At 50.8% G+C, this 22,154-nt stretch overlaps 1 protein-coding gene across 8 annotated transcripts in view; it reads left to right on the top strand.

Annotated features, from left to right (window-relative positions):
* RAPGEF1 (Rap guanine nucleotide exchange factor 1) overlaps positions 1–21,989 on the top strand; it is an 84,770-nt gene extending 62,781 nt beyond the window's left edge. For 3 of the 8 annotated variants that reach the window (XM_077787886.1, XM_077787885.1, XM_077787884.1), the window contains 15 exons: positions 4,293–4,574; positions 5,821–5,913; positions 7,497–7,585; positions 8,828–8,939; positions 10,532–10,607; positions 13,574–13,662; positions 14,989–15,077; positions 15,463–15,648; positions 15,804–15,888; positions 16,110–16,204; positions 16,662–16,740; positions 16,883–16,984; positions 17,412–17,509; positions 17,910–18,038; positions 18,566–21,989. In XM_077787886.1, coding sequence (XP_077644012.1) covers positions 4,293–4,574; positions 5,821–5,913; positions 7,497–7,585; positions 8,828–8,939; positions 10,532–10,607; positions 13,574–13,662; positions 14,989–15,077; positions 15,463–15,648; positions 15,804–15,888; positions 16,110–16,204; positions 16,662–16,740; positions 16,883–16,984; positions 17,412–17,509; positions 17,910–18,038; positions 18,566–18,716 — 1,755 coding nt within the window. In that variant the 3' untranslated portion in view covers positions 18,717–21,989. The remainder of the gene's footprint in view (positions 1–4,292; positions 4,575–5,820; positions 5,914–7,496; positions 7,586–8,827; positions 8,940–10,531; positions 10,608–13,573; positions 13,663–14,988; positions 15,078–15,462; positions 15,649–15,803; positions 15,889–16,109; positions 16,205–16,661; positions 16,741–16,882; positions 16,985–17,411; positions 17,510–17,909; positions 18,039–18,565) is intronic. The other 5 variants (XM_077787889.1, XM_077787888.1, XM_077787887.1 and 2 more) reach the window with 3 other exon arrangements.
* The last annotated feature ends 165 nt before the right edge of the window (positions 21,990–22,154 follow it).

Genomic DNA, 22,154 nt, shown 5'->3' with positions numbered 1-22,154 from the left:
TTCTTAGGGACTAATGACTTTGCAACACCCAGTATTTTGTGAACATAGTTCTGTACTGTTACAATTTGGGCATCCAGTTCTGGCACATTGCCCACATAGTTCCCTTATTAACATTAGCAGAGATCTAAAAGATTGATCCTTTCCTCTGATAGCTTCATACTTTGGGAATCTGATGCTCTACCTGATCTGGGAGTGTCTGGCAGGATGGCAAATTCATTTGGCAGAAGTCCATAGGGTAACTGAGAAGGCTGTGCTTAAAAGGTAAAAACTGTGTCTGCTGATGCTGCAGATGCTCTCTCAGCCATATAATTGAATTCAGCTTCAGATTTGGGCTGGAGAATGCTGAAACTTGCAACCACTGACTCTCTGCATATATACCCCTGTCTCCCTGTTAGCTGTGGTCAGCCATGCCTAGTGAGTGTGAAGAAGCATCTCTCCTGAAACAAGTTTTAATAGAAAAAAGTGCTTGTGTCCTGCCATCTAATTCAAATAAACAGCCAGAATGTCACTGACCTTTGGGACATCCTGGATCAAGGCTTCTAATGATGGAAAGCTGTTCTGAAATATTCACAGTTGCCAAAAATCAAAGGCAGCAAATTGAAAAGGTTGAAAGATGCTGTCTCTGGGAGACCTCTGTGTGTCACGGTGTGTGGTAAATGTTCAGGGCCAGGCACGTTTGCTTCCTGCTGTTCCCAGGAGATGAGACTGCTCCCAGCTTAAAGCTGGCTTTGTGCAAGCACTTCCCAAGTGGCAGAGAGGTCTTTTTAAAAACCCCTGCCCTGGTGAGAGGAGGGGGAGCTCTCTCTGCTCCCTGTCTCGGCCGTTTGCTGTCACAAGTCCTGGTCACTCATGCTGGGACCCCCTCTTCTGGTCCTGTGGTGGGAGCTGGCAGTGTGGCCAGAGTTTGGATACAGGGAGAGCATCCTTTCCCACAGATTCCTGTTGCCCCCTGTTTTGTAGCTTTCCCAGAAGTTATTTGGAAGTACTTCACTTAAAGCAAAGCCACGGAGTAGGAGGTTGTGTCCGTGAAGCCATAGCCGAGGCCTGACTGACCCTGCAGGAAACCTCTGAGAAGCTGATTAAAACAAGCACTGATTTGTTTCCAAGATAAACTGTTGCCTCTTGGGGGGAGCGCTGAAGGATGGCTCGTTTCCTTGTGACAATTGTGTTGAATGGACTGTCCCCTCCCCAAAAAGTATTCATTTTAGAGGATGACAAGGCTTCCAGGAGATGGACAACACCCAGATCCCATGGAAGCCATTGCTGCAATTCCTGGGGCAGCTGCTGGCTGGGCTGGGTCAGGCTGGGGAGCAGCAGGAATGGGTGCCATATGGACATCATCTCCACTGCAGGGTGGGTTTTTTTTTACCCTTTGAAAAGTATGCTTCACTCTTGGCTCTTATCCCAGCATGGCTGCATAGCTGGAATTCCAGAGCTGCTTGCAGGCTCCAGAGGAAGGAGGGGGCTCCCTGGCTCCCTTTCTAAAAGATGCAACTTTACAAGAAGATTGGAAGTTGAGAGCAGGCTGACTAATTAATGCCAGCACACCAAAGGCTTCTCTGCACTGTTCCCTTTGTTAACGGCATGCTGAGAGCCTGTCTGCATCCTTAAATGATTGTTCACGGATCACATAATGAAGATGAATGCATTTTCATGGGCACCTGGCCCTTAAACTGGCATTTTCAACATATCTCATGCCAAGAAGTTGTTCTGAAGGTGTATTATGAGACCAGGGAGAGAGAAACATACAGTGATTGTCAATACTGACTTATCTGCATTCAAACTTCTAACATTTCTTCAGTGTTGTTATATTTAGGTCTAAATTGCCTTCAAATTAGGATTAATGTGTGTGAAGCTCCTCCAGGCAGGAGCTGTGCAAATGTTCCTGCCCCAGGAGCAGTAACTCATGTCCCTGAGCTGCTGGTGCAGGCAGGGAAGTCTGCCCTGAGCTAACCCTGCCAGCGCCTCACGCAGGGCTCTGCTTGTCCCAGAGTGACTTGGCTGAGGACAGTCATTTCCTTTCACTCCTGCCCTGCGTGAGCTCCACTGCTGCTTTGCAACAGCCTGGCTTCTCCTCTGGGTTCAGCAGATCAGGGACAAAACCCCCTGGACCTCCTGGGTGGACGATGTCCATCAACTACAAAGTGAAGGACAGCGTGTGCCGCCTGTGTCATGGGGGTGCAGGAAATCCAGCAATGGGGGAGCTGGCACAGGGCTTCTGCTGGAGCTAATTATTTCCTCTACAGGAGCAAAGGATCCTCTGATCAGCACAGCAGTTTTTTTGAGTGCCTTCTAGAGCTGTTGAGCAGTGGTTTGGGGTCTAGGCTGGGACTTGGGGTGATCATTGGAATATTAGTGCCAGTGAGCTCATGGAATACCAGGCAGGCATAATGAATCTGCTGAGCCAAGATGATGTCATGAGCCCGGCGTCTTACGAGGGATTTAGTGGTTTGTGCCGTGCAAGTGAAAATGAATAAATGTAGAGCATTTATCCAGGCAGAAAGTAAATACAGAGATTAGACTTGTCATTGTTACTGAGGCAGCTCCAAAAGCTGACAGTGTCCCTGGAGCCGGCGCTGCTCATCCGGAAAGAAATGGGCAGGAAGAGAGAGGAGCCTGTCCTAGAGCCAGTCTCCTTTTAGCCACAGACACATGGAGGGGATTTGCATTTTAATTATTTTTCAGTAGTCTTTTAAGCTCTCTTTCCAAAGCATCCCCCTCCTCTCCTCTGTATTATGGCCTGCAATTTGTTTTGGGCCCTGAGAATACACCCGGAGCACTGCTGGACTCCATGCAAGGCACAAGGCACAGCCACTCAAGGATTAAGGTGGTGGAAGGTAAAGTCTCCTCGTTGACCTTTACATTTCCTTCCCTTTGTAGTGGAAAAGTTTTTTTTTGACCAGACCTCTGGCCTGAGGCTGTTCTCAGTTTAAATTTTTAAGCCCACACCTTTCCTAGGTAGAAACAAAAATACCACTGCTGAGCTGGGTGCTGCTGCTGGGGCTCAGGTGATGGACTAAGCTTTGCTTTTTCTTAACTGCTCAACTCTCCTGAGAAAATGTAGCCTGAATTCTCCAATTCCTGCCTTTGATTCCTTTCTTTCTACATCACAGTGGTGTCACTTTTCAGCCTGGTTTGAGCAAGTTGTGTCAGTGCTTCTTGAGAGCTCTGTACTGCACAGTCCTTCTGCAGCAGATCCCTCAACGGAGCAGCACCACAATTGTGTTCCAGCCTGGGTTTTTTTGGATGATGTGATTCTTCTTTCAGTCCACTTGACTATGACCAGCTTTGCAAGTTTTAAAATAAACTCCTCTCCAGCAGATTTAGCATTATTGTCTTTTTTTTTTTTTTTTTTTTTTTTTTTTTTTTAATGGTAGTCAGCTTTGTTTTGGACTTACCCTGATGGCAAATCTTACTAGCACCAGATGTTAAAAGACAGAGGGCTGCTCTTGTTTTTCTTGGCACAATATATTCCCACTGCACCCTGTTTAATATTATCTGAACAGTAATCTGATGATTAGGAGAGATAGTGAAAGAAAGCTTTACGCAGATGATCTCTTTTCATCTCTTCAGCTGACTCTTCAAGGCACTGCATTAAAGGATTGGTTTGATAAGGAATTCATCACTCCGGAGGGCAATTACCATTTCTGCTCCCTGTTTTTCACGAATGGGAAGGAGTAGCAGCATAATCTCCTTTATCCTTCAGTGTAACTTTGAAGGCAGTATCCAGCCACTCCTCCCTGGGAGCTGTGTGTTCTGGAACAGACTTGACACAGTAGCTGTTAAATTACAGGGCTGGAGCAAAAAGCATCTTAAATTTGGATCCTGTGGAAAATCCCAGAAAAGCAATAAGCGCTTGAAGTAGTTTTCTCTATGTCGATACTTCCAGCATGCTCAGAGTTGTGCTTTCTGTGTGCCTTCACATCCTTTCCTCCACTCGGGTGATTTTCAGGGTCACTGCAGTAGCAGTTCTGAGCTGTCCAGGTTTTGCCCTGCCCAGCAAAGGCTGGATACCTGCAGGTCACACCTTGCTGCTCACTTTCCCTTGGTGAGATGAGCAGCCAGGCTGCTGGTGGTGCAAGAACACGCCTCTCCAGGAAAAGCCTGGCTGTTGTATCTCAGGTAGCAGTTCCTGTTATAACATGTGGATAGTAAAATAGTGCTGCCTGTGTTAGAAATGCCTTGTGCTGTCACTGCTATGCTGCTGCCAATCTAATTACTTTTTCTTTTGTCTGTGTCTCTTTCCTTTCCCCGTCTTCCTTGTTTTTGTGTTGTGTCTCTGCGTCCCGCAGTACAAATCTGTGTTTAGGTCCTACTCCCAGGACTTTGTGCCTCACAACCAAGTCTCCATACCTCCTTTCCTCTCTTCTACCTCCACCTCCTGCTCCACCCCGCCTTTCCCACCCGTCCATCTGTCCCAGAGCCCCGACCTAGCGGTGCCCGCTGCAGCCAGCCAGTCACCCAGCACTGTGGATGTGCCAAACTCCTCTTCTCAGGAGAGCAGCTTTAACGGGAATGCTCCTGTCTGCCTTCCTTCTGAAACCTCTTTCACTGATTCTCTCCAGACGCCTTCGGTGAGACTATCCTAAGGGATGATAACGCACCTTAACGCAAGGCTGCCTTTATTTGGTGGGGTTTTTCTTTTGAACAAAATGTCTCTTGTATTGATACATGCTAAATTGTGGTCTGGTCTGGTTTCCAAATGTGTGTGAATCGCAGAGAAGAAATTTCATATAAAAATGGACAACCTCAGCAGGTTTTAGAAAATGTTACACGTGTGTAGGAAGCACAAAATGTCAAATGCTGGTGAAGGGGAGAGTTGGCTGTAGCTTCCTGCAATTGTAAGATAAAGCTGAGGGAGGTAAAGGAGTGTTTTGTGAGGTTGATAGTTATGAAATGCAGGCTCCTACAGCAGTTCACATCCTGCAGTTGCCACCTGCTCCTTCCCGAGTCACCAGGAGCAGTGAGTACAGTCCAGCTCTGTCTCTCCTGTGCATAAAACCTCTTGTTCTCTCCAGGCTCCTGCTCTTCCAAGTTCCCATCAGCCCCAGCTCTGTGCTTGGTGGCAGGTTGTCTAATGTTGGTGAAGTGAGGCTAACACTGTTCCCACTCTGCTAGCTTGAGGTCCCAGATCACTTTGCACATCACTGAGCAGGTCTGTCCATTACAGATACCTTTTTGAACACCTCATTTTCAAGACAGTTCCTCTTTCATCTGCTGCACAGCCGAGAGTTGATGGGATTAGAGCTGTCAGCACAGGGCACGCCAGTGCTGCCTCTCTGCCAAGTTTGGAAGAGGGTCACTGATTACAGAATAAATGTGCAGCTTTTCACGCTTTGGACGTGACCTTGCTTTGCATCTTCCTTGCACCAGGTCCTTGTTATATCCCAGAAGGCCTCAGGTTTGGTTTATTCTGGCGTGATGGGTCTAGTCCATGCTTGTAGCCTACTTTGGGGGATACCTTTGATGCCCATGGGGCTGAGGGCTGGTCTGTGCTCAGCAGGACTGCCCTGGATAGGACAGGAGCTCTGTGTCCAGCTCCGAATATTCCACTTCCAGCACCTTGAAATCCGCCAGCTGCACCTTGGCAGTCCCACCTGGAGTCCACAGCTCTTGCAGAGCAGAGCCTGCTGCTGCCCAGGGCCTTCAGGATAGTCCTCCAGAGCCAGAAATAATGACTCCCAGGATGGTGCAGCCTCCGTGGCCGCTGTTGGCCGCAGAGACAGAGAACAGCTCCGAGGGAGGTGCCAGCAGCTGCCGAGGGCAGAAGCGCTGGTGAGGGGCACCATCACGTATCTCCTTTCATCCTGTCTCCTTCAGAGTGAAAACGCCAGTGAGGAGGCTGGTGAGGGTGAATATGTCAATCTGTATTCCTCTGGCCAGAGCAACGGGGAACTCCCAGGCTCTGAAGGAGTAAGTAACAGCCCGGAGAGCCCCGGGAGGGGCTGCCTGGTGCATGCTGAGCTCACGCCGGGGCTCTCGCGCTTGGCACCGGCCTCTTCCGCACACCCTGGAGCTCCCTGTCCATCCTGCTGCCCCGGCTCCCCAGCCATCCCTCTGCTTGCCCACTCCTGGCTGCAGGTTTGGGGGCCCTCTTGGTGCAGGTGCAGAGCAGGAGATGTTTTTGGGGTCAGGGATGGCTTCTCCTGCCGCGCTGTTTCCTCTGCGCTTCGCTGGCTGCTCGGAGCTGCTTGCGTGAAGTTCCCTTCCAGAGAGCTGCACCCTGGGCCACATCTTTTCTTGTAACTGCTTTGCCTTCCCTATTTTAATACAGAAAGCCTAAATGCTAGCACTAAATACTTATTTTTTCCTTCACTGTTTGGTTGCAAAGTAAATGATTGATTCAGCATTGTACTCACACACTGTTTCTTCCTTTACTCGAGCCTTGTATCTTAGATGTTTCCTAGAGGAGCCCAGGGCGTTTTCCATTCCAGGGAGGTCTCATCTTCCTGTTGGGTCATAGGAAACTGGCAGGAGTCCGTGGTGATCCTTTTGCCTGCCCTCCTCTTGGAAGGCACATCTCCTGCGGGATGTCCCCAAGACCTTTATCCCTGGTGGTGTTGAATACACCAAGAGATGGTGCTCCCATCACTTCCCCTCAGGAGACACATCTGGGCAGGCCCATCCTTTTGGGCAGCTGTGAGCGGGTTGTCAACTTTGAAGCAAAGGGATTTGCAGATAAGAGCCTGGAAAAATCCTGCAGACACCAAGAAACCCTGGCTCAGCAGGGTGTTTCCATGCTGAGTGGATAGCATGGAGGTGGTTTCAGTCCTGTCTGCTCACTGGCTTCACTCTGCATGATGTTAAATAATTCTGAACTCCGACACTGTTGGATTAATATTCCCATTTGCTGTTCATGGCTATTTGTCTCCTTAATAAATGGCTAATTTAAAATGCTGTATCTTTGCTCTGAGCTCTCTACCTGCTGTTCCATGCCACGGGTTCAGCTGGTTCTGCTTTTTTGCATTAGCCTCATTTCCACAGCCCTGAGTCGTGGAGTGGAAACGTTGCATCATTGCAAAACCTCTTCTGATGGGAGAGAAGGGAGGTAGGAGGCAGTGAGCATCCACCCCCTGAGGCAGGGGGGCTGTGGTCAGGAGGGGAACTGAAACTGGAGAGCTTAGAGCTGATTGTGTCTCTTTGGATTAAAGCAGGAGGCAAAGTGTATTTCAGCAGGAAGGGCTGGAGGAAAAATAAAAGGTCATGAGAGGGTTAAAATCCAAGACAACATCTGACTTGTGTTGTAACTTTCAGCATCATTTCACAATGTTAAGAGCAAACAGTACTAATTACACTAGTCGCCAGAGATGGTCCCAAATTTCCTGTCTGATTAACTTCTGTGTTTTCCTGGCATTTGGCATTAACTTGCATCAATCTTTAACTGCTCTGTAGGAATTTACAGTAAAGGGCCATTTAGAGGCAGGCAGACTGTAAATGCAAGGCTGGCTGGGCTCAAGGACCCCGTGTAATGATGAAAAACTCCTTTCTCTTGGCAGGAATCTCCCCCTGTCAAAGATGGCCACTCCAAAGACTCGGCTTTGAACAGCAGTGCCATGGGGAAGGAGGGCAAAGATGGTGCTGAAAGGTGAGCCTTGACCCCCTGGTGTCCTCCTTCCAGGTTCAAAGGGTGCAGAGCCCCAACATCCCCTCTGCCAGACCATCCTCGGGGTGCCTGGTGTGCCCTAAACCTCCTCCATGTTGTCTAAATTTCTAAGCCTGCTTTTTTTTGCACAGCCAGTGCCTGGTGGGATCCTGCTGAACGAGGAGAACCCTGGCAAGATGTCCTTGCTGAGCTCAGGGAGCCCACTGGGTTAATGCAGCCTGTGTTAGCATCCTCAGTCCCTGACACTGGCTGCTCCCTCCTGCTTCCAGGGAAATGTGTGAAAAGAGTCTGTATTGCTGTTGGGAATAGTCTTGCAGAGGGAAATTCTTCCTAACCCTGCTAGTTAGGGGCTGGCTGAGGCCCCGGAGCAGGAGGCTTTATATCCCTTCTAATGCTCTTAGCTGTCATTTGCCTATGTAAATGAAGAGGTGCAAGCTGTAACAGATGGGCTTCAGGAGGAGTGGAGTGAGTGCTTCCCTGCTGCTCGAGATTGCTCTGCAATTGCATTTCTAAAGCAAAAACAGAGAACAGCCTTGATTTGTGTGTGACAATCAACTTCCCTCCCCCCCATTTTCCTGCAGTTGGTTTGAGGGTTTTAATCCCTGCAGTGAAGGAGACAACACAAGAGTGCTCTGCAAAGCTCACTATCTACCCAAAATATTGACTGTGCACCGGATTTTGGCCTGGGTAAAGCTATGAGGAACATAAGTACTTAATTTTTGGTTTTTGGGGGTTTTTTTTAAGAAATACAGGCACAGAGAGGGCATGTCCTGGCACAAGAGTACCAGCCTTTGTGGGTAGGAATTCTAGAGGGGGATGTACACCAAAAAAATGGTCATGATTTTCTGCTCTATTTTTCCTGCAGCACAAGAGCCTGTCATCTCCCCTTGTCTCAGTACAACGGGTCATGAACTGACTAAGATGTGTATGAGTAGAGTGTGCTCAGTTCTCTATACACTTGAGGAAGGGCTTAGATTTGTGTGCACTAAAAATTTGGTGGATTAAGGAGACATGGAAGTGTGTACTTATAGTAAAATCCTGTCTGCCAGAAATGCAGATAGACAAGTGTTGATGTCCTAAAGGTTTATCTTTCTCTTTTTCAAGAGATGCACAAAGCAACAGAGTTAGAGAGAGACATTTGGGCTTGTTTGCAAAAGATTTACCTCCAGAGTCTCTGTGTACTTACTGTCATTTGATGAAGGTTATTTCCCCTTTATTTCACAGGCAGCCACAGTCACCAGATGCTTTGGAGTCATCACAGCTGGAGGAAGAGGTAGATGAGCTGTCCCTTATTGACCACAGTGAAATCATGTCTAGATTAACACTGAAGCAAGAGGTAGGTGCATTCAGAGTTTGTTTTCATACTCTTTGGTTTACTCTGAGTTGAAATCTGATTCTCTGTGTGCACAAACAAGGCATCACCTTTTATTAGATAGGAAAAACTAGGTTGCAGCAGAGGTGGGGTGTGTGTGAAGGCTGCTGTTAAAGTACGAGTTGCTGGTACAGGCAGGGAGCACCAGCAATGAGTGGGTTTAACAAATGCTGAGATGTCTCCCTAAAAACCAGCACATCCTGTGCCCTTTCCCAGTCTGCCCCTTCCCACCTCTTCAGCCTCTGACAGTCTGAAAGGAATCCCCTGAGAGCCTGAGCATAATCCATCCAGCTGTGGGTGATGGCCTTTCCCTCTGACTGCAGGTTCAGCAGGTGAATGAGCAGGACATGATGTTACTGATGTGGAGAAGCAGCCAGAGGAATTGTTTCTGTGTTTGGGAATGGCTTTGTGTTTAGCCTTGGGTGCTCTCCCAGCCAGCTCTGCTCACTGTGCTCTTGAGCCACGCTGTCTGTGACATGCAGCTGGAGGGAACCTGCAGGCTTGTGAAGCTTTCAGACTGTCAGGGGGCTTGGCTGGAAAACAGAGAGAATGGATCATTTACTGGCACTTTAGGGGTGTTCTTTGGTCAGCTGAGATGTGCAGGAGAGCGAGAAGCTTTTACGTGTTCTCTAAGTAGTATTTCATGAGTCTTGCCAGAGGGTCACCTGAAAAATTCACATCTTAAGACAGAGCTGCTCCATGGCTGTAATGCATGATTGTTTCACTGTTTTGCATGTTGAAATGATAAAGACATTCCTAAGGGAAGCCAGACACAACTCCATCCTCCTCTGAGGGATTGTTTCTGTTAAAAAACATTTAAAAATCAGTGATTTCTGAACATTTGGGACTAGCAGATCTGTGTCTTAGTGTCCTTTTTCTTTCTTTTCTTTATGATCTACATAGTTGAAGCAGCATGGAACTGTCACTGTGAGCTGCTTCCTGCAGTGTGGGAACTGCTGACTGAGTGGTGGATCAGTTTTGCATATTTTAAGTTGTGAAATGCAGTAGCTAAAAGAAAGATGTGTTTTAGAGAGTGATAATGCAGGGGTCAAGCAATTAGCAGGGCAATTTTCTTCTGCCAGTTATTGGATGGTTTCAGGTGACCTCCGGCCAAATGGCTCCAGATTAGGGAATTAACTGGCTGGGTTTTGATGTTCCAGGAACATGCAAGTTGAATGCATGACCTCCCACCCCACAGCCACTGTGCTACGTGCTCCTGCACTTCGAGACAGAGCTCACACAGTGCTGCTGCCCTGTTAATGGTCTTCTGGGAGTATCTGTGGCATTTCTGCTCATTCTCCTGTGGGCAGAAGTTTCAGCCTTCCCTGAGCTTCACAACCTGGCCTTAGGGGGTCAGAGACCCCGAATAAGGATCAGCCCAGCTCCTCATCTGGGGCACCAAATGCTCTGTTCAGATTCCAGGATTATCCCAGCACTGAAGTCCATGTCCCAAATGTGAGCAGGATTCCAGGAACATTTTGTGCACTGCCAGCTGATGTTAAACCAGGCCTGAGGGAGCTTGGGCCGTGCCTAACGTGGTTGTGTTCCCTTTGCAGGGGGATGATGGGCCAGATGTCCGTGGTGGATCTGGGGACATTCTGCTGGTGCACGCCACGGAGACCGACAGGAAAGGTGGGTGGAGCAGCAGGGCAGGGCTGGGGCACAGCCTGGCACAGCTTTGGCTGCCTGTGCTCTGCCCCACGGCCACAGACAGCTGGGCTGGGGAGTCTGCAGGGATCCTCTGAGCCTGGGGGGTTGTGTTTATCTGTGGGAGATGGAGGTAAGCTGGATAAACCCCTGGTGGTTCCATTTAGCAGCAGGGATGGGATTAACTCCTCCCAGCCCTTGCCTGGATCTAGCTGAAGCACACCAGGGACAGTGCTGTGTTGTGTCCCTGTACCTGCTGAGCTGGGCCACTGCCTTCTGTGAGAGCAGGTGTGAGCCTGTTGGGCAGGGAGCTTGTTTCCAGAGGTGCTCCTTGTCCTCTGAATTTCAGGGCAGTGGCGATGTAGGAGTTGCTGGAATGGCTGTTGCATCAAAGTAGGAAAAAAGGGGTATTGGTGTGGGTCTGTACCCGTGGGCACTGGGAGGCTGCTCGGGTGCTGCTCTGCTGACTCCCCATATTCTCAATTTACTGTGCCACCTCCTGTCCCACTCTGTACTCCTTGTGTCCTGGCAGCCACCCAGACCAGTTCAGAGAGGGAATCCACAGTACAAAAGAAGAGATGTGGGGGAGGAGAAGGCACATTAGCAACCCTTAGCTCCAGATTTGTTAAAACCCCTCTTCATTTGTCCAAACCCAGGCACCACACACATGAAGCAGCTCCTTTCCAAGACCTGTGGCAAAGACAGCCTTTGCAGTGTTTCCAGAGAGTGATTTGAACCTGCCAAACACATTTGTGCTGATGGCCTTAACCAGGATTGATCTCCTTATCTCCTGGGAGGCAAAACACTAACCCTCTGAATCACTCAGTGCTCGTAGTTTAGAGGTTGATAGTCAAAGGGGAAATATCTTTCATGTTCGTTTTTAAATGGCAGGGGTTTTACTGTAGCATAAGATGTTTGCAATTACTTACCAGCACCATTCAGCTAGCAAAAAAATCCTTCCCCTGACAGCTGTGTTTCCCAGTTTGCATGGGCACAGAATCCAGGCAGAAAGGACCAAAGTTAGGAGCACACCAGAGAGGAGGAGGCAGTTGATTGTGCCAGGGCTGGAAATATATAATAAAGAAAATAGTCTAAATGAAATGGTGGAAATACCCCTTACAAACATGCTGAAAGTGGGATAGAGAAACTGCTGTGTTCTCTGGAACAAGCATCACAACAAAAAACTTCCCTACTCTTCCTATTGAAAAACAGCTGCTTGATAAGGGGGTGAGTGCGGACCTCCAGCTCATGACCAGGGGGCTCTGAGGGTTCTGCAGGCAGTGGGGTGAGAGCTGTGGAGAACCTTTCAGAGCTGGGAGAAGCTAGAGCAGGATTTTATGTGCCCAGTGGTGCAGCTGTGGAGATCTGGGTGGAGGGAGCTCGGGCAGGCGACAGCTCCCAGTGCCTGCCAAGCTGAATGAGCACAGAGGAATTTGTGCTATGCTAACCCACTGCTTGGGTGACTGAGAGGGTTAATGAATTAAGCTTACAATGAGAAGAATTCGAGGCTTGTAAATCAATCAGCCAAACGGCACAGAGGGGTAGAGTTAAGAGGTTTTCCTTTAAAGATGAATTTCTTGGCAGCTTCAAGTGCCAGAGCAGACCAGCTGTATTACCTCACGTTGCCTTTTGGGCAGATGGGAACCCAGAATAAATGTGACTCCACGCCCTGTTGCATGATGCTTCTTGTCCATTTGAGTTTTCTGAAAAAGCTAAATGGCATAAGGAATAAAGAGAGACCTGTGGTCTTTAGGAATGAAGTCCCAGGTCAGCTAAGTGCTCACAGCCACACGCACTTGCTGTGAGTGCAGGGTTAGAGCTGGACAAGGCCCTGATGTGACCACCCAGCCTGTGTTTTCTGTAACCCAGAGGCAGCAGCAATCCCTGATTTAAGAGCAGGAGGAAGGTGAGGTTCCTGCCAAGAGAAATGCTGCAGGTAGAGAGGCAGAGCTCTCCCTCTGTGCCCTGCTCCTTCCCACCTCCCAGCAGTGGCTGGGTGTTAGAGCACGTGGATATGGGGTGATGCCTGTCCTGGCTGGAGCAAGCTCTGCATGTGCAGCCCAGCCTGGGCAGGCACAACAGGAGCTCTTCCTCCCTGCCTGCCCTTGGTGCAGCACTCCTGGCAGGGGCAGGGTGCCACCCCTGCTGCCCTGCCCCTGCTCTGTGCTGGCACTAATGCCTAATGCTCCTGTTTTGGCACTCCTCTCCACAGGGATCAGGCATTGGGACTGCAGGTGTTTGCAGTCTTTACCCGACATCTGCATTCCTGTTTACAGTTTGTTCTTCAAATTCATCCTCTATGCCCAAAGCCTTTGCAAATTCCAGGCCCTACAGCACCCTGTCCTGCAGATGAATTAGCACAGGCTAACTGTGTGCACTATGTCCCTATTGGGGCAGCATCAGTTTTTGCAGTGCAATTTGCTTTTCTTTTGGCTGGAAATAGTCTTCTATTTACACTGTCCTGGGATGGATTTCCTGGAACTTCAGCAAGGGCAGAGGATCTGCAGCACCACAGCATGTGTTGAAACACGTGTGTTCCTCATTGGGAGGGCAGAGTGACCTGCCTGAGCGGCAAAGGCAGAGCAGGCATCACCTCTTGCCACCAGATCTTCTTTTTTAAGCATCCCCAAGGTCTAAACTACGTTTTTCCTTGACACATTATTGATAGCTCCTGTCTCACAAGCAGGTGTTTTTCACTGACCCTTTTATGAGGCACAAGCCCGAGTGCTGCAATGGGAGGCAGGGCCAGGCCGGTGGGGACAGGGCAGTGTCACTGCTGCTCTTGTGCCAAAGGGTCCATCTGCTGGTAAGCACCAACAGCACAACATTTCTGGAAGTTCACTCACATCAAATTGTGTCCATGTCCTCCTCTGCACATCTGCATTCAACCCCACAAGAAACTTGTTTTCTGAAAGCAGGGTTGACTGAGGCTTTCTTGCTCTTTTGCCTAGATCTGGTGCTGTACTGTGAAGCCTTTCTGACTACATACAGGACATTTATTACCCCTGAAGAGCTCATCAAGAAGCTGCAGTACAGATATCCTTTTATGAGTGGCAGTTCACTCCCACCAGGAATCAGAGCTGGATGGTCAGCGTGGAAGGAGCTGGTGGCAAGTTTTTTGGTCAAAAGCCTGCTGGCAGCATGGTCAGTGATGTGCTGGCCCTGATGTGGTCTCCAGGAATTCCTTCACCTCCACTCCCTCCAATGGGAATTGCTGCAGGGCAGGTCCAGTCACAGTGGACCTGAGAGTTGTCTCCTGAGGGTCTTGGCAGGGTAGAGGACTAATTCACCTCTTTGTATGTCACTGGGGAGCTGGGCTTTTATTTGGGACATCTCGTTTGTAGAGTGGGGACCAGAGAACCTTGTGCCTTCCAAAGAGGCCGTGGGCATTGCCTGTGTGGGCAGGGGTAGTTTAATATTAGAGATGATGAAACCATCAAGGCTTTGTCTCTCTTACTGCAATAAACTCAGCCCTGACAATGCTCTTGGCCTCCCAGTCCTGAGCTGAGCTTGGAACTGGTAACGAGGCAGGGCCCTGCTGTGCAGGGTGAGCATTCCTGGCAGAGGATGGAGAGGGCCTCTCCCTGAGCAGCCTGCTGCCAGCAGAGCAGGGTCTGGGTGGCTCTGGTGGCTCTGGTGCTGTGCAGCCACGTCAGAGGGAGCCTGACGTCACCGTGTGCTGCTGCAGCTCGTCAGTGCCATCTGCAGCAGAGCTGCTGCTCCGGCTGCCAGGGACACAGCACGGCTCAGCCAGGTGACAATCCTGCCAGTGCTGCCTCCCTGATAACCGTGTTCTCTGTCCTTTGTCCACCTGGCAGAAGGTTTTTCAACCTGTGCTGTCACCCCTGTCACTGCCCTCCTTGCAGCAGATTGGGCAGCCAAGAAGATGGAGGTGACATGTGAGATCTGTTGAGACCAGATGTCACTGACCAGTGGGGGAGATCACTGTAGGGAAGTGCTGCTCATTAAAAGCCACCTTAGAGGGAACAATTTCAGGGTACACCTGCTCTCAATTCTGCGAGGTGTCAGTACCTCCTCACACCCCCTGCTACCAGCAGCTGGTGTCAGTTTAATGCCATCTTAGAGCCATATCAGTGTCCCTCATCTCCGGGAAATGGAGCACCAGTTTCCATTAGGACAGAACAGTGTGGTGTTCTAATGTGGCTGCCCCATCCCTGGAAGTGTTCAAGGCAAGGCTGGATGGAGCTCTGAGCAACCTGGGACAGTGGAAGATGTCCCTAAACTGGATGATTATTAAGGTCCCTTAAATCCCCAAATCATTCAATGATTCCTTGAGGCAGTTGGGAATTGCACTGATGCTGGTCTGGCTACAGTGAGTTGATTCCTTAATTTGCAACCCACATATGAGAAGTTTTGCCACTTCCCAGACACGTTCAAGAAGCGAGTCAGTAAGAACACCTTCTTCGTGCTGGTGCGAGTGGTGGATGAGCTGTGGTGAGTTGCCTTCTTCATTTTGGGATGCAGGGTCAGTAACTCAGAGAAATCTGGCAGCTGGGAAAATGTGGTTTTTAGGGAAGCTGTATTTTTTTAACCCCATCTGTAATGACAGCTGAAAACTCCCAACCCTGACCAGTGAGACACCTGTAGTGCTGAATTCTGTTGAAAGAACAGATTCTTCTTGTGTGTGCCAGCTGGGTCAGTGGTTTTAAAATAACAAGTAAAAGGGGAATCTCTGGGAAAGGAAGAGCTGTGAAAAAGAGGAATTTCAGTCACCCAATTCTGCTGGTAGGAAAGAGCAGTGAGACTCATGGAGATACAAACCCCAGAGCTCAGGGTCTCAGCTCTGATGCCTTCCCTGCGTTTTCCACCTTCCTCTCAGCTTGGTGGAGTTGACAGAGGAGATCCTCAAGCTGCTGATGGACCTGGTGTTCAGGCTGGTGTGCAGTGGGGAGCTGAGCCTGGCCAGAGTGCTGCGCAAGAACATCCTGGACAAAGTGGATCAGAAGAAAATGCTGAGCTACGCCAACTCCATCAAACCTCTCGCGGCCAGAGGGGTGGCAGCCAGGTGAGGGAAGGTCCACATGGCCATATCTGGGTCCTCTGAGAGCCAGGGCATCCCTTCCCTGGGAACACAAGAGTTTCCTCAGTTCAAAATACAAGAAAGATAAGAAAACAGGTCACATTTCCTGAGCCTTTGTACTTCCTCGTTGTTTTCCACAGGCCAGGGACACTGCATGATTTCCACAGTCATGAAATAGCCGAGCAGCTGACCCTGCTGGATGCTGAACTCTTCTATAAAATCGAGGTACAGAGATGTGGGTGGGCTGAGGGCAGTGGGAGGGTTTGGACCTTCTGCAGTGTGTGGTGTTCCCTGCCAGCTCTGCAGACACCTGCTGGATTGTAGGACACAGCTGATCTTGGGCAAGCAAGTGGCTGTGAACAAAGTTTTCAGCTGGGAATCTTGGGGTAGAAATCCCATTTTAATGTGTGGTATTTTCCCATCCCTCTCCTCTCCTTCCTTGGCAGATCCCAGAAGTTCTGCTTTGGGCAAAGGAACAAAATGAAGAGAAGAGTCCCAACCTGACACAGTTCACAGAGCACTTTAATAACATGTCCTACTGGTAAGGAGCTCAGAACAGCCATGGCACTGAACTGTGCCTAACCTCCAATGCCTTCAATGCCTTGCAAATATTTCAAGTATTACTCATAGACTTCAATTCCTCTTTTACAAATGGGATAATGGATATTTTTGGCTGGGAAGTAGATGCAGAGCACTCATCTAAGACCCCAGAGCACAGCAGAAATAAAATCAGAAGGGTTAGGGAGGGCCTTGTAATCCAGATGAATTAATTATCAGTATCACTGAGCTCTTGAAACAAGCATTCCCCTTGCAAATAACTGCACTCTGTGAAAGTATCCTGTCTTTGCTGTGGATTAGAGTGCTTCATTTGAGTTGGAAGCACTGTGAACTTTTTTGCATTGGCCCATCCCTATTAGTGATCAGTTTTCTTAATGAAACAAGAGGAAATCTGATCTCTGCTTAAGTAGGTTTATCTTTTATTCTGTCTGTTCTTCCAGGGTCCGTTCAATAATTATGCTACAAGAGAAAGCCCAGGACCGAGAGAGGCTGCTCCTTAAATTTATAAAGATTATGAAGGTACAGCTTGGTTTTTCCTGTGAATCACACACACTGCTGCTTAAAGGAGCAGGGGAATGGGGCCCTCTGCTTGGTAGAGCTGTTTGATGCTAGAAGGCTTTTCAGAGCTCTGGAGTAACTGGAATATTCTCCCTCTTCACAGCACTTGCGAAAGCTGAATAATTTTAATTCCTATCTGGCCATTCTTTCTGCACTGGATTCTGCACCCATCCGAAGGCTGGAGTGGCAGAAGCAAACCTCAGAGGTAAGGAGCAGTGGGGCCTGTGATCTCTGGGAGGAAGGCTAAGTGTGGTTATGTGTGAAACAGCCGAGTGGTTTTACATCTCAGCTGTGCCCCAGGGTGGAGGGATGGTGGATAACTCCTCTCCAGTGGGTAAAATGCCACAGTGCTGCAAGCCTTCAGTGTGGCTGGGCATTCTGACAGCTTCAGGAGTGCCAGCACAGTCACAGGGGAGGACAGCCTGCTCCTCCTCCTCCTCCTGCAGCCCAAGGCTTGGGGAGGCTGAAAGCAGCAGTGCTCCACGCGAGCACCCCAGGGTCGGGCTGAGTAAATCAGCTGGAGGTGTTTGCAGGATGGCATTACCTCCCTGCTCTGCGTGGCTGTCTGAGGGGAGGTGACAAGGAAAATGGCTTTGCAGCAGGGGTGTCACCAGGGGATTTGTGTGCTGCAGGGCCTGGCTGAGTACTGCACCCTGATCGACAGCTCCTCATCCTTCCGCGCCTACCGAGCGGCCCTGGCCGACGTGGAGCCCCCCTGCATCCCCTACCTGTGAGTGCCACTCCTTCCCCTGTGTCATGGTTTAACACCCTGCCACTGCTTCTGCACATTGAAATGGCTCCTTCAAGGACTTCTCAGCAGCTGCTGCTGAGCTCAGCCCTTGCCTTTTGCCCAGCATCTGGCGTGAGGCAGCACTGTGCCACACAGCCCATGGGCCCTCTCTGGAGCAGTTTGTCTGGGGCAGGGTGGCCAGCTGGGGGTGTTTGCATCCAAACACTTTGGATCTGCTGCTGGGGAATGTTTCTCTCTGGATAAGGTTGCTGTTCTGGTGGCAGTGGGAGGCTGTTGGATTTTGTTGGGCTGCCTTTTGGCTGGCCACCCTGCCCTTTGTGACTAACCTCTGTGTCTGTTTGCCTACTCCCTTGGCCTGCTGCCCCTTTCCCTCTTTCAGAGGCTTGATTCTGCAGGACCTGACCTTTGTCCATCTGGGAAACCCTGATTACATTGACAGCAAAGTGAACTTTTCCAAGCGCTGGCAGCAGTTTAACATCCTGGACAGCATGAGGTGCTTCCAGCAAGTGTAAGTGCAGCAGTGGGACTCAGAGGTGGCTTTGGGGCACCTCGGTGGGCACTGGGGCAGGGGCTTGGACATGGAAGCCCCTGTGCAAGGAGAAGGGAGTTTAAAGGGGAAGGGAGTTGGAAGGAGAGCTGAGAACAACAGGGCTCTAATCAGTCTCCTTCCCTCTCTAGGTTAGATAAACATTGTGAGGGTATTTTTCTGATCATAGTTTTGAGATCCAGACAAGTTTTGCCTTCAGGTTTTGCCATTGCTGGTTCCTGTGTTCTCTGGGGTATTCAGGGTTTTCTTTGGTGCTGTCCTGCAGCAGAGGCAGCAGATCTAACTGCTAATTTCTGTGTGATAAGTGCCTTTTTCCCTTCAAATCAGCACAGGTTTTTCCCCTTTGTGGTATGACAGCACTGCCATGAGTACAGGGCACAGCCCACACACAGTTCTGGATGTCCTCAGAGCAGGACAGGGGTGGCCCCAAGCCAGGAGAGGACCCCAGGTAGCCCTTGTTTAACTGCAGCTCCTCTGTGGTTTTCCAGACATTACGACATCAAAAGGAACGACGACATAGTGTCCTTCTTCAACGACTTCAGCGACCACCTGGCCGAGGAGGCCCTGTGGGAACTGTCCCTGAAAATCAAACCTCGCAACATCACGAGGCGGAAAACGGATCGGGAAGAGAAAACCTAGGAGGAGGGGTTGTGCGAGGAGAATCGCTCCGCAGAGGCGCCGAGGGCAGCTATGAGACTGGAGTTCCGTGTTTGTACCTGTCACTGGATGACACACCCTCCCTGCCAGCGGCACCATCCCCGGGGTGGGAACGCCGGGCGCGGAGGCGCCGGCGCAGCCGCCGAGGGCAGAGATCGGCCGGTGCTCGCGGCACTCGCCCTCCTCCTCCTCCCGTCCCCCTGTGCCATGAACCAGCTTTAACCCCGGGGACAGAGCTGTGTGGAAGGAGTGTCCCACGCAAGCGTGTTGCTGGTTTGCTGGCCTGTTGCAGTCAGGCGTAGCCTGGCTTTGTTTCCATCCAGAGCAGGGGCAGCAGGAGCTCAGCTGGCTCGTCTCCGGAGCGGCGTCGGGCAGCAGCAGCCGTGGAAGCCAAGGGTTGGAGTCTCCCCTGCAATGCCACCTTCCCAACGTGTTCGTGAGGATGGAAGGGTCTCCTGCTGCCTGCCAGAGGAGCTCTGCTTCCAGAGAGCTGCTTGTGTTTACAGGGGTCTCGGCTCACCCCAGATCTCTGGCGTCTTCTTCACAGGAGGAAGGCACCGCTTGTAGATACGGAAGAGGCACTGAAAATGTGGGCAGGGACCCGCCATCTCCAGTCATCACACCCCCCTCCTCCTCTCAGATCCCGTTATTTAAGCACCAGTGAATCCCTCTGAACCTGGAAGCACGGAGTGCCCAGGTCCTGGGGACGCCTGCCCGTGACCCCGTGTCCATTAGCGATGGTACTTAGCTTTTGCACAGGAAATGCTGTAGGATACAGACTGTACATACCTAGTGTTTAGAACCCCCTGGGAATTTTTGATGCATGTCTGAATACCGATGAGTTTATAGGAAAAAAAAAAAGGTGCAAACCAGTCTGTACAAAATCCACAACCAGTGACAAAGTTGTTCCAAGTGCTGGATAAAGGAGGCTCGGAGTGGCCAGGTGGGCACTGGCTGCAGAGCAGGGGCAGGAGCCTCATGAAGGAGCCATTTCTGGGTTGGAAGTTGGAACCAGGAAGGAGCCCTGTGCCCAGCTGAACCACCCTGTCCTCCCACCAACTCCTCTCTCCTCTCTCTGTTGCCAAATGTTTTTCTCTGGGGTCCCTGTTGGGACCCTCAGTGCTGTGCTTTCAGAGCTGTGCTTTGGCAGGACCCCCAGCAAGTCCCTGCCCCCAGTCCCGCCGTGCTGGTGCCAGCAGGGCAGGGACAGCCCAGCATGGAAGGACGAGGCAGGGGGGTCATTTCCCACACACACAGTGTTAACCCCAATCTGTTCAGTGTGCCTTATTCAGCCCTTCTGTCCCCCCTCTGCATCCCACCCAGCACAGCCCCAGCCAGGCCATTTCACATCCCTCCTCTCTGTCCTGCTCCAGTGGTTTGCTGTTGGATCGTGGGTGTGACTGTGCCCTGCAGGTTTCAGCAGCCTTGCAAGACCCTCCTCAGCTCCCTGCCACGTGGGCACAGGTTTTTACAGGGTTCTGACAAAATCCTGCAGGTTTAGGGCAGCAGCTCCCAAGGAATGCAGACATGGGGTTTCACCCAGCATCCTTAACTTCTCAATAGCAGCTCTGTGGCTGCTAAAGGCTCTGTTCTGGGTGAATCAAAGCTGCACTCTTTTCCCTCTCCAAACAGATTGCAAAGCCTTGGGCAGCTCTGCCTGACTCTCAGGAGAGTGACAGCCCAGGATTTTACCCAGCTTGGTTATTCTCCTGAAGCCTCAGGCACGAGGCTGACACAGTGGCCAAGCACAGAGACACTCCCTGCCCATGAGGGCATCTGGGGGAGGGGAGTGTGGGGTCCAACCCAGTTCTGTGCAGCCCCAGAGCAGGAGGAGCAGGAATCTTTTGTGCTGAACCACAGTGTCCGAGCCAGAACACTTCAAAAGTGGTTTATTTTCATGGCACTGAGGGCACTGGAGCTGTGTGTTCTGTCCAGCCAAGGCTTTGCAATCCCCAAAGGCTCCCCAGGAAGTAATGTCCATGTTTCCTTTGTAAATTAGATCTTTTAAAAGCCCAGCAGACAGCCTGGACGCAGGACTGGAAGGGATTCTGAGGAACGTTGCTGACAACACTAAATTTGGGCACGACAATGTAAAAAAATACATTAAGCTATTAGAGGGTGTCCAAAGGAGGCCATAAGGATGGGGAAGGGTTTGGAGGGGCCTTGTGAGGAGCAGCTGGGGGCACTTTGTTCAGCCTGGAGGAGACTGAGGGGAGACGTTTTGGTCTTCAGCAGCCTCAGGAGGGGCAGATGCAGATCTCTGCACTTGTGAGCAGTGACAGGGCCCGAGGGAACGGCTGCACCTGTGTCAGGGAGGTTTAGGCTGGAAATCAGGAAAAAGTTTTTCCCCCCAGAGGGTGGTGGGGCACAGCACCAAGCCTGTCTGAGATCAAGAAGCGTTTGGACAGTGTTCTCACGTGGTGGGATTTTTGGGTTGTCCTGTGCAGGGCCGGGACTTGGACTCGGTGACGCTGATGGGTCCCTTTCCAGAAAGCAAATTCTGTGATTCTGTGATCCCCAACCAACAAGAGCTGTTTCCAGGTTCTTCCCTGCACTTGAGCCCACAAGCCCTGTTAGCACCAAAGGGGGTCTCGCTCTCTGCCCTCTGCCAAGCCCCCAGAGCCACAGGCTCAGCCCGTGGCGTGGGGGTGGGAGGTCTGAGTGGCCACAGCACCTCCTCCAGTGACCCCCCCAGCTTTCCTCCCCCTTCACCCCTTCCTCTGCTGGCATCCCCAGCCGAGCAGTGTCGCAGCCACAGCTCCTGGCTCGTGTCCCACCCTCAGGCCAGGCTCTCAGGGCTGGAGGGACCCTAGAGGAGGGTCCCCTTCCCTGGAGCAGCTTCAGGTTCACTGAGCAGAGACCCCCCGCTCCTCTCCAGGAGCAGTCCCTGGGGAGCAGAAACCCAGGACATCCTTGTGCAAGACTGGCCATGAGTGTGTTCCCATCTTGCAGGCAGCATCCTCAAGGCCATCACCTCTTTTTGGGGAGAGGGAAGAGTCAGTCCCCTCTCCACACGGGGCAGGGAGTGGGGAGAAGCGATGTCCCCAGTCACCAGCCCCCTGCCCCAGGCCTCTCCCCAAGCAGTTCCGTTGTATTATAGATTTACCACTGACCCCCGTGGTGGCATCTTCTGCAAACATTTCAGACCTGTAACTTTTATATTAAAGACAAATAAAACACCAATAACGAGCCTGCCTGATGATCCTGTTTACAGTGCATGCACAGTCTGTGGATTAAAGTGACAATCGAATCCGCCTCTGGCGCTGGTGTGGCCTCGTGTTTTCTCATGTACCCCCCGTGGTTTTCCTCTGCCCGTGCCTCTTTTCCCCTCTCTTTTTTCACTATAAATTTCTTCCCTCTCTCTCTGCCTAGATGGTTTTGCCCCAGTGCAAGCCATACACTTGGGAGGGGAAATTGCTC

The sequence above is a fragment of the Lonchura striata genome, chromosome 22, assembly GCF_046129695.1.
Source record: "Lonchura striata isolate bLonStr1 chromosome 22, bLonStr1.mat, whole genome shotgun sequence".
NCBI lineage: Eukaryota > Metazoa > Chordata > Aves > Passeriformes > Estrildidae > Lonchura > Lonchura striata.
This window is presented reverse-complemented; position numbering and strand designations above follow the sequence as displayed.